This window comes from Aptenodytes patagonicus, chromosome 6 (assembly GCF_965638725.1).
Source record: "Aptenodytes patagonicus chromosome 6, bAptPat1.pri.cur, whole genome shotgun sequence".
Classification (NCBI taxonomy): Eukaryota; Metazoa; Chordata; class Aves; order Sphenisciformes; family Spheniscidae; genus Aptenodytes; species Aptenodytes patagonicus.
In genome coordinates this window covers 74,332,326-74,349,509 of record NC_134954.1, presented here as the reverse complement: position 1 = coordinate 74,349,509, position 17,184 = coordinate 74,332,326, and the positions used below count along the sequence as shown (strand labels likewise).

At 41.0% G+C, this 17,184-nt stretch overlaps 1 protein-coding gene across 2 annotated transcripts in view; it reads right to left on the bottom strand.

The window, feature by feature from the left end:
• RIF1 (replication timing regulatory factor 1) overlaps positions 1-16,953 on the bottom strand; it is a 36,426-nt gene extending 19,473 nt beyond the window's left edge. For both annotated transcript variants that reach the window (XM_076343194.1, XM_076343195.1), the window contains exons 1-15: positions 16,846-16,953; positions 15,282-15,360; positions 14,505-14,601; positions 12,365-12,495; positions 11,840-11,934; positions 9,505-9,694; positions 7,036-7,128; positions 6,801-6,939; positions 5,317-5,468; positions 4,409-4,529; positions 3,164-3,337; positions 2,806-2,916; positions 2,488-2,550; positions 1,454-1,554; positions 948-1,034 (exon numbers count right to left, since the gene is read on the bottom strand). In XM_076343194.1, coding sequence (XP_076199309.1) covers positions 948-1,034; positions 1,454-1,554; positions 2,488-2,550; positions 2,806-2,916; positions 3,164-3,337; positions 4,409-4,529; positions 5,317-5,468; positions 6,801-6,939; positions 7,036-7,128; positions 9,505-9,694; positions 11,840-11,934; positions 12,365-12,495; positions 14,505-14,601; positions 15,282-15,360; positions 16,846-16,952 — 1,740 coding nt within the window. In that variant the 5' untranslated portion in view covers position 16,953. The remainder of the gene's footprint in view (positions 1-947; positions 1,035-1,453; positions 1,555-2,487; positions 2,551-2,805; positions 2,917-3,163; positions 3,338-4,408; positions 4,530-5,316; positions 5,469-6,800; positions 6,940-7,035; positions 7,129-9,504; positions 9,695-11,839; positions 11,935-12,364; positions 12,496-14,504; positions 14,602-15,281; positions 15,361-16,845) is intronic.
• Between the last annotated feature and the right edge of the window lie 231 nt (positions 16,954-17,184).

The following is a 17,184-nucleotide window of genomic DNA, read 5'->3' as shown; positions in this document are numbered from 1 at the left end:
TCCGAATGAATGCTACGCACTCCCTGGCTCACAACGGAAAGGTTTAGCTACTTTCACCAGCTAGAAAGCTCTGCCTCCACTGCTGCAAAATAAACAAGTTGCCCCCTACCTACTGGCAGATGTAGGGGAAGAGCTGATCATCATCCAAACCACCTTTTAAATTTTTAATAAGTCTAACTGGTAGCGTGCTCCTACTCAGTCTGCTCCACCCCAAACAAAAACCACCCCCCACACCCCGAAAGTGTCATTTCAGCCTTTTCTCACAGGTTAGTTTTTGTGGTTGTTTTCTGGATTGCCATCATCTATTTCTCCCTTCCAATGCAGTACAGAGAACACAGCACAGCACTCCAGTTCGGGCTCGTTAGGACCAAAGTAGAACAGAGTAGCTCTCGCTGCTAATGAATACCGCCACTCTTTCTGCGGTAGACTACGGCCAGGAAGTTCAGGCTTTAGTTCACTACGACTCCTGAACTTTTTCTGAAATAATGCTGTCTAGCACGATATTCTCTGCTTTGCTTCTGTGCATTTAATTTTTCCTGAAGAATACCACTTTCTACCTGTCTTTAAAGTACTTCAACTCTACTGACTTCAGAATATTTCCCCAAAACATCAGTTTTCAGTAGATAAGTAGTCCTACACAGTTTGACTATGCAGTCTCCTCACAAAGTATCTGCAATCTCTAGTTTAGATCATGACCTGAACACGAGAAATCCTCTTTCATTATTACAGTACTTTCAGCATATCCCTTTTTAGCTACAGACGGTGAAATTACTCATCAGAACTGAGGGCTGGAAACAAAGTCTGCATTCTGGAACACGGAATAATACGGTTTCCTGAAAGATCTGGATCTAACGACTTGTGAAGTGCTCGTACGTTTGTGCCAACGTGACATCCTAATACATTCCAACACAAAGACAGACCAAGTTCTGGAATGAAGTCAGACTTACATTTAAAAGATCCATATCAGCAATCTGATAAGCTGGTGATCCCAGTACTTTTGGAGGCAATTCCTTAACAGTAATATCAACGAGGGACTACGTAGGGGAAAAGAAGAAAACACACATAAATATTTTTTCCCCCGAGGGCTGGAGTATTTTAAGTAAGACCACAAATAAAAGCAAAATTGTAACAATTGCTTCCCCTTAGTAAAAAGAAAAAAAAAATCCATTGTGAAAGTAACTGTCCTTTGAAGCAGAGGGTTCTGGTAGGAGAACCACGTACCCAATTCTGTGAACGTTGCCAATAAATCTGAAAAACGCTTTTAAAGAAAGAAACCCTTAAGCAACTCTGTGCCGTCTGATGAGAACTGCGTAACTTACAGTTTACACCAAAAAAGTTGTCTCTTCTAAAGAGACCATTCTGATAAGTTAGATGCAAAAGGCTGCTATCAGTCAGAATCTAGACCATCAAAAAGAAACGCGATTTAAAAAACAGACAAACCCACCCAACTTACCAGTATTTTCTGCACAGGAAGAGAATTCGATCTAACGATGTTTTTTAAGGCCTGAAGCAACATGGTCAGTATTTCTGACCCTTGCTTGTCTTTCTTATTTCCTAGAATAAAGCATATTTACAGTTAGAGCAGAACAAAGTAATGGTCACTCTGATCATCACTTAAAACTTACGTATTATGTCCTGCAAGATCAAAAAAATTCTGTATTTATTTATCAACATATACCAAATACTTCATAGATTCGGATACCAAGTCTCTGCTCTGAAGAGCAGCGTAACTGAAACGGAAAAGTTTAAATAACCCCCCCCAAGTTTTATTAGTAAAATGGAAACACCTTTGTAACATTAAACAACCTTAACTTCGACACGCTAAAAAAAGTTGTGAAATCTTGCATTCATCCAAGCAACAGACTTCATTTCTCGTATGCTTTTCAGTTAGATCTTTCAATATAAGACTTCGTTATTATGAATATTCTGGACTTTCAAAGCCTTTAACAGAGTAACGCACACTTTTAAAAAAGGAAACAACTCACTTCTATACATCTGTAAAGACACTATACTTCACTATGAAATAAAATCTAATTAAGGAAAAAAAAGGTAGCCATAGTCAGAGAACAAAGACTTTACACTAATTTGAGTAATAGACTGAATGTCTCAATTTCTCAGTTACCAAAGACTTGGGGTGGGGTTATTTTTTTTTTTGGAAATGGAAAGATTTCTTCAGCAAGAAAAGCAGTTGAAGTGCTTTTGCCTTACTGCTACATGCAATACACCTGCAGTCACGTGCTGCCATGCCTTCCCTAATAAGCCTCACTGCATCAGATCAGCACGATTTTGTATTTGTTGCACAAACATGTAGGCATCATGAAAAATATCAGTTGTTGCTTCAAAAACAACTACCGATGATGCCCAAAACCCAAGTTTTACCAGCAATGAAGCAAATACTACTTAAGGTCTAGTCTTAAAATAAAACCCTCTAACTGGTCAGCAATGACAAATAAAGAAGAAAAAAAAAATTAAAAAATCACTTTTTACCTGATTCAATAGCTGTTTTTACATATCCATTTATGTCCTTCCAGATAACATTCAGCATACAATCTACAAGATAGCATAATATTTGTATTCAGTTTGTAATAAAAACATTAACACAGTTTGGTTTTTTTAACTGCAATTTTGTTTAAACAACAGACTTCAATGTAAGCCAAAACTGACATAAGCTTTCAAACCAAGTCAGCCCAGTTCTGTTTCTTGTCAACACTGGAATATTACAGAAAATGATTATTTTTTCCTTCGGTTTCCCTCCCCCACTTTATTTTCCAGAAAAGAAATCAAATTTCACCACTAAATTCTTACCAGGAACTTCTTTTCCAATTGCAATAAAGCCATCCTGAACCGCGTTTATAAGCGTGCTGGCATGCTTACAGAAAAAGGAAGGGCTACTGATCAGCGGGTACTGGAGAGGCTCTAGGAGAACAAAAACCACGCGTTCTGTAAATCTGTTATTTTGCAGTCTACTGGCAAGATAAGCCTTAAAAATAATCAATTGTATATGTGTACTTACAGCATTTAACATAAAAACAGCTTCTAATATTAAAGATGACAACAGTTTTAAATGTTTAAAGCATTTCATGCTAACAGACACCTGTAAATCCAACAAAATTGGCAATTTCAGATTACGCAAGAGTACTTCAAAAAAATATAACTCATCTACCTAAACTAAGTACAAGTTTGTTTTGCTTAGCAAAATCTAAAACTTCTGGTCCCATCAAGAAGTGAAGCAGCATTTCAATTCCCAAAAGCTGAATGGACGGGATCACCACCACTCCTGCTGTACTGGAATTCAAGTTCATCCTTGGTGTGACTGGACTTGCGAACGGGTAAGGACCTACGTGAGGGGAGAAAAGTTACAGTGGCTCATATTTCACCCGCAATCAAGTGAAAGGAAAGATCCAATAGACCAAAATCCCAAAGTTAACATGGAAAGAACAAATCATAGAATAGCGTCGGCTGAAAGGGACCTCTAACAGCCAGCCAGACACCTAGCCCCCACTCCTATTAAGAAGGGTTTAACATCACAGTTGCAACCATGTATTTTGAGAGTATAAATATCTTCCAAAGATCGCCAAGGCTCAGACGCCAAACTTTATTTTGGCAACAAGAGCCTCGCTGGAAGTTGTGGTTATAGATCAAGTTACATGCTACTACATCATATACTAGTTATATAGTAACTCTACTGCTATGAACGAGTTGCCATTAGAAACTTTTACACCAACACAAGTTTAAGAGGTCTCAGGTGCAAGGCTCTTTGACCAACCTCAGATACGATCTCACAGAACTAAGATAAACTTTTTTTTTTTTTAAAAAAAGGGAACAACGGAAGATCTACACATCTAGGACGCTTCCACAACGTATCTGAGGCTTCTAATTACAGCGGTCTAGAATTACACAAGCTGTGAACACTAGGCTTTCCATACAGAGGAGAAAGGCAGTTCCTTATCTCAGGCATTCAGCTGTAAAGCTCAAGCGGGTGTGATTTCACATGTATTTAAAGTACCAAAATTGTTGATGTATTATCATCACTGGGTTACCGTTCAGGCAGAAACTAAAAAAAGTGCTATAGAAATGAGAATGGCCTATATAAATAGCACATATATGAATACACGAAAAACTAAGTTTCAAACCAAAGCTTCCCTTGCAAAAGAAAACACAGTTCAGGACATTAAAACTGTCCTCAACACAATTTGATTAGCACAATTTCGTAGACTTGAAATACTGACTACAACAGCCTGATTTTATCCAGTGTAAATCACCACCTCTGAGCTCTCCAACGAACATGCAGAAAAATTACTGCTTTCAATAATAATATATTGCAAATGAAAGAGCATAAACACGTTAAATAGAACGGATGACTTGCTGCATCCAGAATACAGTTGGAAACAGGCTTGTACTTTAATACCTGATTTCTGCACAGGGGTTGCCGAAGCTAAACTTTGGTTGGCTGGTACACGCGAGGGAGTCCCTTGCAATGCAGCAGAAGAATCTAGACTTAAAGTACTTTGGATTAATGGTACACAAACCTGCAATGATATCAAACCTCAGTGAAAACAGGTACGACACATGCAAGCCTTAAGCCACAAAGAACCATACGTTTCAAATATCACATAGACTGTACTGCTGTTCACAGCACCAGCGTTTCAGAGTTTCTGAGTACTTATAACAATATTTTTAAGATGCTGTATAAAATATGCATACCAATACATGAATTAAATGGCTAGGTTAAACAAAAACTCACGTTAGAATGATCCAACTGTACCATATCTAAAAAGGTAGATTTTTTTCTTTACTCCTGAAGTTTGATTTAATGAGATTCAGAAGCCTAATAGAAACGTTATGTTCATTCCAGTTATAATGCGAGTAGTAATGACACACCTGGATCATTTTTCTCTCTATGCATCTTTCTACATATTTCGTGATCTTTTCAGTATGTTTTCCTATGGCAGACTTTCCAAAGCACACGCTCGCACAGCGAAAGGACATATAACGTGCTTATGTTTACTACTGCCGTGCACTCACTGGAGATTTTCACCGAGATGCTCACATGACATGCAGATAGGCTCTCCAACCTTTTGGAGCTTTAAAAAGATTGCACGTATAGTCCCAAGCGCTCCTGCTATATGTAACACACACAGAGCGCACACAAACACACAAGTTGGATTCGGTTCCTTAAGACAGTTTTATTTTCATAATAAACTAGAGAAGGACAAAGCAGGTACAGGGCAAGTTACGGCGACAGAGCGGGGCCTTAGCTTCACACACTCAACACAGGCTAAGTGCTTATGCTATGACTGTTTTCAGTTGCGTTACCTGTTCGAAGTTTGCAGGCAGCTGAGGGCCCAGCCTCATGAGTAAGTACCACCAGACCTCCAGTTTTGTCAGTGCCAAAGCCTCTGTTCTCACATGGATCGAGCTCAGTGGCTGCATTAGCAATTTCAGCCTTTTAGCACTGCACAATATATCTTGAAGACCAAAAAAGCATATTTAAGCAACACAATTAATTAAATCGCAGAACAACAAAAAAGGAAAATTTTTAAACCATTAGGTTTTTTCCTAATACATTTTAGCTTAAATTTCAGTTAATGACAATTTGCAAAACTAAAATACATAGTAAATGCACCAACCTTTCAGACTATTTTACTGCTCTAACTGTTGTCTGGAATGACCCTGGAAATAGCAAGTGTTTCTTTCCAATACCAAGAGTGAAATCTACTGAATACCAACATAAACAGAAGGAAATTCACTCCTGTTGCTATGTTAGAGAGCCCTACCTGCCACAGTAAAAGAAAAACCAAACCCCTGACATACATGTGCATTGCCACTGGATGAGAACGAATGATCTTAACTACAGTATTCCAAGGCCACAAACGATCATTTGCCACTGAAGCAGAAGTAGCGTAGCGTGTCTGGACAGAAGTTTGCTCAAGCCTACGCAAGCGTTCAAAGAAGAGAAAAACTTTTAGCCAGCTCAGCAGCACCAGAACCTGCCCACCTGCAATTCATAACTGCTGACAGGGACTGCCTTTGCAGCACGCAACCCTCATTAGCCCTACTGGAACACGCGCAACGAACGCCAGTTGTGCCATGGATTTTATCTTCTGATAGAATCAAATCCTTTGTTAATTAACTTATGGGAAACAATGATCGGAACAAATGACCAGATAGGAAACACATTAAAATGACAATTTAAGTTCAATTCAGCTAAACTAAGAAATGCCCACATCTAGCTTTCTCTTCAGGACACACAGTAAGGAGAAGCACAATCAAGGTAAAAAATAAATACTGTGTGTTTTGACACAGGCTAGACTTAAAAGACTTGTTCAGGCCTCAGTTATACCTTTAAGGCAACTTTTTTTAACACCTCTAGAATCCTGAAGCATTACTCTTCTCCAATTAATCCACACAGTCCAAAATAAGATCTACAGAATGTTTTATTCTCTATTTCATTGCTGTTTGGATCAATTAAAACATTACAAAACAAAGGTTTGTTAATTTTATTCTATTCATTTCTGCTGGCAGAAAAGTTAAGATAGAACTACTGATCAAACTGTCACTTTTCCTTAAATTCAAAGCAAACAAAAACCAAAAAAACAACTTGAATTTTACTTACGTCTACACGCACAGTATATACCACTATGTATATGTATCCACCACTATGTATATACCACAGACACACTATGCGTATATCCAGTGGTATGTACCATAGTATTGACCACTATTAGACAGAATATTCTCCTCCAGTTACGCAAAGTGACAGTAGTCAAAACAATTCAGGTTAACTTTTTTTAATCTACCTGGATTTAGAGCAAAATTATCTATTAGACTCTTCCATGCAATGAAGGCTATTTTCTTTACCACTGGTGAGCCACTACGAAATCCAAGTTCCTCCAGTTGCAGCAATGAGTTGATAAAACTGCCACTACGATGCAGTGTCTGAAGATAGAGAAGTTCAGAATTAAGGTATTTATGTTGTCAAAAATCGCTTCCCTAAAGATTCATGATTGTACAACTTGCTGCTTTTCTGCTTACCTTTCCAAGTAACTTGACAAACAGCGGCCATAATTTTAACACGTAAGTCTCATTTTTTGTAGAAAACAATTTCTGAAGTTCCGAAATTAATTTCTGCGGACAGAAAGAAACACAATTTCTACAAGAAATATGTTCAAAGTATTCTAAGAACTACATACTCACACCAATGTCTGGAGATACAACCAACCTGGAACTATGCTATTTCTAGATCAGAAGGATTTAATTCTGTACCACGTAGCATTTGCTGGTACATCAGTCGGATGTTGCTACCATCTGATTACCTTCTTAGTTGAAGTTTATGGTTGGTTTCAATTATTCTGATAGTGGCAACCAACAAATCAAAATCCATTTCCTTAAATACTTGTAGTCTCTCTAGCTCTCAAGTCAAAACACACTGTGACCCTAAAAACCACCTTGTTTGGGTTTTTTTGTAAACATACTTAACTTCGGCAGCAAATAAGGCAAAATAAATAAGCCTACAGTTCTGGGAGTGAAGGGGAATGTGAAAAGCTTCATCAAAATGACCAAGGGGGCTGTTGCTGAATAGGGCGGGCAATCTTTCAGTGGACACGGAAAATGCTGAGGTACTCAATGCCTTTCTTCCCTCCGTCTTTACTCTCAGGCCTCCGACATCTGTCTCCCACCACCTTCGTTGCTGGGCACACAGGTACTACCCGTGGTAGAGAAGAACTGAGCTGGGGACTACTTAAGTAAACTTGACATATACAAGTCCATCAAACTCTACAGGGCGTATCCAAAGATGCTGAAGGAGAAGGCCAATTACAAAACGAGGCCACGCTATTAATTCTTAAGAGGTCGCTGCAACTGGTAGAGATCCCCAGTGATGGGATAGGGCAAGACAGATTTTATGCCAACTTAAAAAAACAAACAAACAAAAAAACCCAAAACAACCACCCAAAACCCAAAAAAACAAAGCCACACAAAAGAGAGGATCTGGGGAATTACAAGCTAGCCAATCTCACTCCCATGCCTGGAAAAATTATGGAGCAAGTTCCCATGGAAGTAATTTCTAGGCACACGGAAGAACCTGCTTTTCCAATCTGACTGACTTCTGTGAGGAAAAGCCTGGTTTTGCAGATGCAGGGAGTGCAGCAGTTGTTCTCCACTCCAACTTTAGCAAGGCTTTTGACACAGTCTCCTCTAGTGTCCTTGTAGCCCAACTGGGGAGATACAAACTAGTTAGATTACAAGGTGTGTGGCTGGACTGTTAGGCTCAAAGGTTGGTGGTTAGCAGTCCAGAGCCCAGGTTATGTGTGCGATTTACAAAGTGTCAACAAGGGCTGATATGATTTAACACAATCGATGATGGGGGGGAAAAGCATCGGTTGATATGCTGGAGGATGGGGCTACCATTCACAGGGATCTTTACAAGCTTGAAAAATGGACTGACAGAAACCTCACAGAATTCAAAGGCAAAGCCCTATCCCTATACCTGGGATAGACGAACCCCAGGTACCAGTACCCACTGAGGACGCACGGGCTACGTAGCACCTCTGCAGAAAGAGAGGTGGGGGACAATTTTAATCTTAAGTCAGGAATGTGCTCCTGCATACTGGACTGCCCTAGCAAAAGCACAAGAAACAAGTCAAGAGAACTGACCCCTCTACTTGGTACTCATCGGATCATCTCTTGAATACTGTGCCAAACTTTGGGCACCGAAGTACCAGAGCTACTGGCAAACTGGAGCGAATCCAGCAGAGGGTCACCACTAAGATGGTTTAGGGACAGTTCATGACAGAAGAGCTAGGCTTGTTTAGCTTGGGGTGGGAGGGAATATAATTGCAGTCTTCCACTACTTACAGCTGGATTATAAGGAAGAAGCCAGACGCTTCAGAGAAGTACTGAAAGAAAGGACTGGAGGCAACAGACTCAAGTTTCAAGACGACAAATCCCATTTTTACCATCAGGGTGGTTAAGCGCTAGAACAAGCTGCCCAGACAGGCTGTAGAATTTCCATCCTTTAACATACTCAGATCTCAACTGGACAAGGCCCTGAGCAATCCGGCCTTAACTTCGAAGCTAGCCCTGTTTTAAGTAGGAAGCTGAGCTAGATGGTACGAGTTACTGCCACACCAAGTTCTGCTGATTCTAGTTCGGTAAGCAAATTCTCTTTAAGAGACAACAAAAGTTTAATGATATTTATGAGTTAATGCTATCAAGACAGGTGCATAAAGGTCATTTAAAAACAGCAAGTTATTTTCCTGATCAATGATTCTTGTCAGAAACTTAAATTTTTTAAATTTTTTTTTTACAGTGGTCCTGTATTTACATTGCTGTTACATTTATTTTTGTCAAAACTGCTGCCATCAAGAAGTACCTGTCAATGCACAGTAGCTTTTTGCTGCCACTATCTAGACTGTAAATAAAATTAAAAAACCCCCAACCAACCAACAACCCCCATTACTATTCCTGTCGTCTCTAGAAAAAAGGCACAGCGTTTCTACTTACTGTGGTCATTAGGTGCTCGGTGACAGCCGCTACCTCCTGCTGCTTCTGGAGGAGCAGCGGCATGCCCATCTCCAGAGCAGTGGCACCTCGTAACTGCACCTTATGAGCTGAATGGACGACCAGAGGAATGATCAGTTTTGCCCACCTCACAGCCTCTTCTCCCATCTGGGCTGGAGTTTGCTCCATTAAGCTAGATCCAAAAAACAAATACAGGTATTACAAATCTCCAACAGACACACTGCTCAGGCACTCAAAGATAATCTTGGTATCATCAATAAATGCTCTAATTCAACATGTGATTTAGAGGAAACCATCGTAAACAATTTTATTTTTTTATTTTTCTAAACAACTGTATTTTGACAGTTCACTTAAAACTGCAATGCTGAAGCATTATTTCAGATAAACATCTCCAAAAGCAGAGCAGCCTGACATTTCCAGCTGTCCTTTCCATTCTGTCACAGCTTTTTGGGCAAACAAGCTGAACTGGGAACCTGGAAGGAACATACCATCAGTTCCTTATCAGTGACCAAGTACTAAGTTTGCATATTAGCCGTCCCTTGTGTGTTCCTAGCAGTCCAGACCAGCTCCAACAGGCCACGTGTCCTGAAAACAATACACACCTGCTTTGGAAAAACAACTCAAACCCTGAAGCAGCACAGGTTTATAGACTCATAGAATAGTTTGGGTTGGAAGGGACCTCTGAAGGTCATCTAGTCCAACCCCCCTGCCGTGGGCAGAGACATCTTCAGCTAGATCAGGTTGCTCAGAGCCCCGTCCAGCCTGACCTGGAATGGTTCCAGGGATGGGGCATCCACCACCTCTCTGGGCAACCTGGGCCAGTGCCTCACGGCCCTCATCATAAAAAATTTCTTCCTTCTATCTAGTCTAAATCTACCCCCCGTTAGTTTAAAGCCATCTGTTTGCACAGACCCAATGTGCATTAGCCTAGTCAAGTGTTCTTATCCCTCTACTACTGAGCTGTTAGAGCACAGTATGACAAACAATTCCGTATGTTTACACCATCCCACACAGAAGCCAACGAGACTTTCAGAAATGGGAGTACCCGGCACGTATTCAACCCAGCCTATAGGAACCAGCTTGTCTCTCAGTCATGGAATTTTGCCAGCGTCCTCTTTGGCACAGGTACATCAAGTCCCCATCACTACAGCTTACGAAGGGTTTGCTGTACTAAGGAAAACTGCTGCCGTTCAAATAATTTTATTAAAGCCAGAGGACACGCGCTGCTTAAGAGAACGGTTTTCCATTACATCTCTCAGCAGCCTAACTTCTGAACAAGAGCATTGTCTTACCACTGCTGTCAATCAGCCTGAGACCCAGTATCTGTTTATTTTCAGGTACAACTCTTGCTCTTAAGGATAACTATGTTCTTTTTAATAACCACATATAAAATTATTATATATATATAAAATAATTAAAATAAACCACTTAACAAAATGTCTAATTTTCCAGAAACAACTGCCTACTGAATCTCAGATTTGCAAAAGAGGAATTAGCGTACAATTAACCAAATGCAAGAAGTTGCTAAATACAAAGTAAATTATAATATGCAACTTCTCTGCTACAGAAAACTGATGCATTAAAATAGAGATAAAATAAGCAAATAACTACTGCTTTAACTATTTCACTTTAAAATGGATTTGCAGTTCAAACCAGATGCGAAAAGTTGAAGAGAATACTTAAATAGTAAAGATACAAGCTCAACATATTTACTAATAAAGAAATAAAATTAATACTAAGTAAAGATAAAATTTGACTATTCTAGCACTGCTGACCAGAACAACGCACTTTCGGTGTTGGTCCTAAAAAGTCACCTTTGGAATTAAACAGTAGCCTCAACTCTGTTAGGAGAAACATGGCAGTAAAATCTGTAAAGCACCAAGGAGATGTTTTCAAATAGAAACCCATATAATGGCTAAGAATTTCTCAACCAGGTAGGTTCTGAAAACGAGAATGTAGAACACAACTGGTGACACGCGTGTGAGGCTTTGGAAATAATTCCTAATAAGCCATTAAAAATGAAAGCAATGAAAGTTTATCTGAATATTGACCACCTTCTGTGTCAGAATTGGTTGTCATATTATCATTAATAGAATATTTTGCAAATGCAGCAGTTCAGGAGAACCACTGGGAAAGAGACAGAAACAGAGACGATAGTTCACACAGTTTCACTGTTCTACTGACTGCAACACAAAACACTGAGAAAACAGTCTTGAACATACTGAACAGTTCAAAGAGCGTTCAAAAAAATTTTGTTTCAATATTTTTCCGAAAAACTAAGCATTTTTTTAACAATTTAATATCGCAGTGCACGTACCGTATAATAACATTTAGTGCTTCGTATTCAACCACCATAGACTGTACATCTCCTCTAGTAAGTATTGTTTCCAGGGTAGAAATAATACTGGACACCTGAGGAAGGAAGAGAACATTAGAGTGAGCACCTAAATACAAATATTTCCACGAGGAGCTGGAATTATGAAATTTTGTTTCCCAGGACTGTGCCCTGCGTTTGGATTATGCTGGGTCTAGTTTTAAGGTTAGAGCTCTGACCAAACTGGAGTATTCACAGCATTTCTCCCCTGTGTTATACACCAGTATCTAACAGAATTGCTCACACCGCAGCTTCTTCCTCAAGAGAAGCAGTAACTTGTTGGCTGTTTTCCCTCTGCAGCTGCCCTTACAACTTTTCCAAGAACTTAGGCCCTATACTCAGCTGTCAAATTTGATGGAAAACGACCTTCAGATTCAAAAGCTACTGAGTGGAGCGTGATCAAGAGATTGCACAAGCCTCACCTCCCTAGGAAATCATGCCACACACACAAAAAGTGAAGAAACTTACCTCCTTTTTAACAATTTCAGAAGGAAACGCCTGCTTAGAGATCACCCAAAGTGCCCGAGTGCGAGTGTTTTTATCTGAAGTTTTTATGGCAACACTGTTCACCACCGAAAGCAAGTCTCGTATTTCAGTCGCTGAAAGCAGAACGCACAGCACTCAAATTCTGTTCATGCAATCCTAATCAGCTTCTTAGCAAGTTTCAGGTCATTCTGCTCAGTTAACTTTACTAAAGATCCATTCAACTAGAAGTCCCAATGGACATGATCTAATGTCTTAAACATTACTTTTTCGCAATTTTTGGAAATCTCTCTCAAAATAAACTAGTAAAAAAACTTAAAATGTATTAATATACAGATACTATTAGTGTGTCTATATTACCTTTATAAGAAACCAGAAAACCGTAAAGCTAGAAGACACCTTTAGCTAAAAACACCAGAGCTAAAGATTAAATATTTAATTATTCAAAACTTCTTGGATTTCAAGTGAATTTAGCAGCACTTTGGTCAATTTCACAGCTATACTGACACGTATAAATTCATTTTAGGGTCTAGGAGAGGCTTTATTATTAAAGAGGGCGGTAAAGTTGTAACTGAGGTAACAGCGAGCTCATTACACAAAAAAGAGTAAGGCTAGCACAGGACTTATATGCAACTAGGAAGACAGATGGCGAAATCGGGTATTCTTTTACAACTCAAAACTAACGAAGCCTGATTTCTTACAATTTGGGCTTTGTGGGTAAATGATCTCACTATCAGAAACATAAGGTCATATACACTCCTTTCCTCAATCAAGAGTACATATGCTTTTTGTCTTCCCTCCCTAACTCTCCACTGTTTTCAGGATTTAATTATTTCTGAAGCCTGACATTGTCTAACAAAACTGATTGCAATTTATCAACTGGTTAAAAAAAAAAGTTACGGGAGAAAGGAAAGGGACCACACAGACATTATTATAGATGCCTCATTCTCACAGGAAGTCAGGCTAAAGTTTGAGTAACAGGAAAGCAGGACACACTGGAAAACATATAGAAGAACTGAAAGAATCAATTTCAATAAATAGAATGGCAGAGCCACATGAAAAAACGCTCTCTGCACATCCACGCACGTGATTTTGTTCAGTCTTGCCTGAGGGTCAGTTTCTCTCTAACAAAGGTCATTCCAGAATATTTGTCCAGGAGTATTTAACACTTCTCAGAGGAAGAAAAAGAAAGAATAATTGACAGTATGCCGTTTGTTATTACCATTTGAAGAGTCGCTACAGGTTCCCGCACCATCAAGGCGCCACACGACAGCCAAATCACAATACATTTCCTTGTGTGCCCATGAAAGGCAACCTTAGCTTAACCACCTCCCACCACCCCCCAACCTGTCTATCCGACATACACACACACACACAGATGCAGGCGGCTGACACTGAGCAGCTTCTGATCATGTTATTGCAATTGCATATGCCTGACCCCTGGAAAGTGTAACAGGTACCTCCCGAGGACCAGCCAACTTGGGACGTTAGCTCCCCCCTGTTACCAAAACCCAGGGTTTTTACCTTGATGCATAGCCTCAAGTTCTCAGCAGCAAAACCTTTGTTAAAGGGATTTAGCACTTTCTAGGAATGTAGGCCATAAGACTTTGGATTACTTTAAATTAGTTTAATTTGAAATATTTACCAGCACAGTATTTGGAGTTGGACTAGATGACCTTTAAAGGTCCCTTCCAACCCAAACCGTTATATGATTTAATGTAATAACCAGGAAAAGGCTGGAAAACACTGAAAAGCACTACTATGCATACCCAAATTCTACAAACAAAAAACCGTTCTTCGTTCTTTTTCCACCCGGACATCTTTTTTGATTACTAATTCCACAAAACTAATTACAGTACCTAACTGCTACCAAAGCATTTAATGAAACTAGAAGTTAGTAAGACAGTATTAGCATAACAGCATGAAAAAACATTACAATTTTTTTGTACAAGATGGAATCAGTGAACTGATCACACTTGCTAATACGGAATACAAAACCACTGCACCACTTGGAAACTGTAAGCTTTGTCAAAATTAAAGTATACACTAACAAAGAAATAAAGAAAGAACTCTGATATACACACACACACACACTCAGCATCCACACTGAAGTTTGTTTGCTTACCAGATAATTCAGATGTAATTTTTGAATTGAAAACGCAGAATCCTAATGCCTGTAATGCTGCATTACTTAGCTCTGAGTTTTGACTAGAAATGTGTGCCTGAAAAAAAACATAAAGCCTCAGTTTATAGAAGTAGCTGTTAAGTATTGTCTTAATACCAACACTTCTGCTCGATGAAGAGAGAGCTGTCAAAAGCAAACACGTGATGAAAAATGCACCCATGTGGGAAACCCTTCCTAATTACATACACTCCAAATCAATAAAACAATTTGAAGTTCTGAAGACATTTTTGTTCTCTGTAATTTAGACATCTTTACTGAAGTAAGTTCTAAACATCCAAAGTTCTTTACTTCTTTGCTTGTTATGTACTGTCACTCGACTCTCCAATTGCTTTTAAACATCTGAAACTGAAGGGAAAAAAAGATGGCTAAGAACTGTCTCTACATTAATCTTCAAAAAAATTTGACATTTCCTGCATATTCCAATTCCCTGAAGTGTTTCTAAAGGCAGACAGAACACACTGTATCTTTTCTGGCTCAAAGATCAGCTTTGACTGCTTAACACTGCCTGAATACATCCAAGGCCCTGTATTTTATTTCTTCTGTAGTAATTTCTAAGAACGTGAAAGATATATTTTGCCAACAAACCCTTACTGCTACGTCACTAGTTTGAATTTTTATTAAACGAACTCAAATTCAAGTCTTACAATGGCTGCTGACCTTGACCACCTAAACGTGTCTTTGTTCACTGAAGTGTAGAAAATCGAATGGGAGACATACCTTAAACACTTTGCAAAGTTGAAGAAAGTGTCTTCTGACATCTGCAGTGAATTCTTTGCCTTCCTCACCCGTCAGGCGACTTTAGGGAGCAGAAGGGAAAACAAGCAATATTCACAGGTTAAACATGTTATAACTGACATAACTTTAAACTTCTAATACACAATTAATTAGCTAATCATAGAATCATTAAGGTCGGAAAAGAGAATATAGAACCACTTCTTTCCTTAGAAAGCTAAAACACAACACTGAAGAAGCTAAAGAGCAAAAATGCCGGTCACCACATAGTTAGTCTGACACGAGTAAAATAGTGTGTTATAAAGTGCATGCGTCCTAGCATTTTGGAAAAAGTGAAGTGACTAATGACCCATTTTGTGCTTATGGAGCATAAAAAAACCCCACACACATTAAAGGCTTTTTTTTGGTCAACTTTTGTAAAACCATTAAAAGTTAATATGCAAACTTTAAATGACTGCTGAAAACTAGATAAACTCTCATATTTCTGTGGAAAGTTTAAAAAGCACATTCTTCAGAAGCGGTTCTAGAACGCAGGCTCCCCACTCCAGGAAAATTCTGGTTTGACAGCTAGCAGCGATGACTTTGCACATATCCGAAGAACATCCATACAGAGAAGCTATACTTATCCTATAAAACGTTAACAATCAGTTTCACATAGCGAAAAACAACCGTATTAAGTGCAATCATCCAGAAGGCAACCCGAGAAATCTGTTGTTGCTTAACACTATCTTTAAGTTAGGATGGGGTTTTTTGTCAGTTATTACTAGAAACCTGTAAAATCTTGTAGTGTGATGAGCATCGCTGATATCTAAGCAGCTGCAGCTTTAGAAGTTACTACAAAACCGAAAGACAGGAACTCAAGGGAGATAATGATAGAAAGAAATAACGCCTTTGCGTATGCTAACAAACCGAAAAGATCCAGGTAAAACCAGAACTTAACGGTTAAGAAGTACCTTCCACAAAGAAATGCAATTAAGGCAGGATCATTCCAAAACCCGAAACCCACACCAAACCCTAACCTTTCTAATCATGTAGCGGAAACGCAAGCCTTCTTTCAGAAGGAAAAAAAGTTGTTCTTTCCCAACGTTCCTTCACCCACCTCCGCAGTTTCCCCAGGAAATGCAGGAGCAGAGGCTCTCGGATGAGCAGACACCGAAAAGACGCCCGCCCGCCCTGCCGCCCGCCTTCCCTCCCGCCATGCCCGCACGTTTCCCGCGATCTCCAGCCAGCGGCCACGCAGCCCCAAGCCCTCCAATTCCCCCCGGCCGCCCGGATTCCAGGCCGGGCAGAAGCTTCCCTCCCTGCTCCGCCGCGGCAGCAGCGGCTGCCGGGGGCTCACCCTCCCCTCCTCTCCCGGGCCCGGGCGCACGCGGGCCGAGCCCGCCGGGCCGGGCCTGGCCTGCACACCGCCCCCCCTCCCCGCCCCCTCCGCGCTGGCGGGGAGCCACCCGGGCCGAGGGCGGCCGCCGTTCCCTCCGGGGCCTCCCCGCTCCCCTCACGCTGCCCCCTCACGTGCCTCCGTGAGGAGGCGGCCGCGGCCCGCACTCACTTGACGATAGTGAGGTGCGCATCGGTGAGCTCCCCCGGCGGGGCGGCTGGGTCCTCCAGGGTCTCCAGCAAGGGCTGCAGGCTGGAGCGGGCGGCGGGAGCGCTCATTGTGCCGCGGGGCGGGGGCCGGGCGTCCTGCGCGGCGGGCGGGCGAGCGGGCAGCCCAGCGCCGCCAGCCCCGAGCCCAGCCGCCGCTCGCCCCACGCCGCCTCCCGGGCTAAGATGGCGGCGCGCGGGACCGGCGGCGCGCGGGACCGGGCTGCGCCGGCCCAGCCAATGGGAGCGCGGGGAGGCGGGGCCGGCGGCCGAGCCCGAGGACATCGAGCGGCGCCACGCGTTT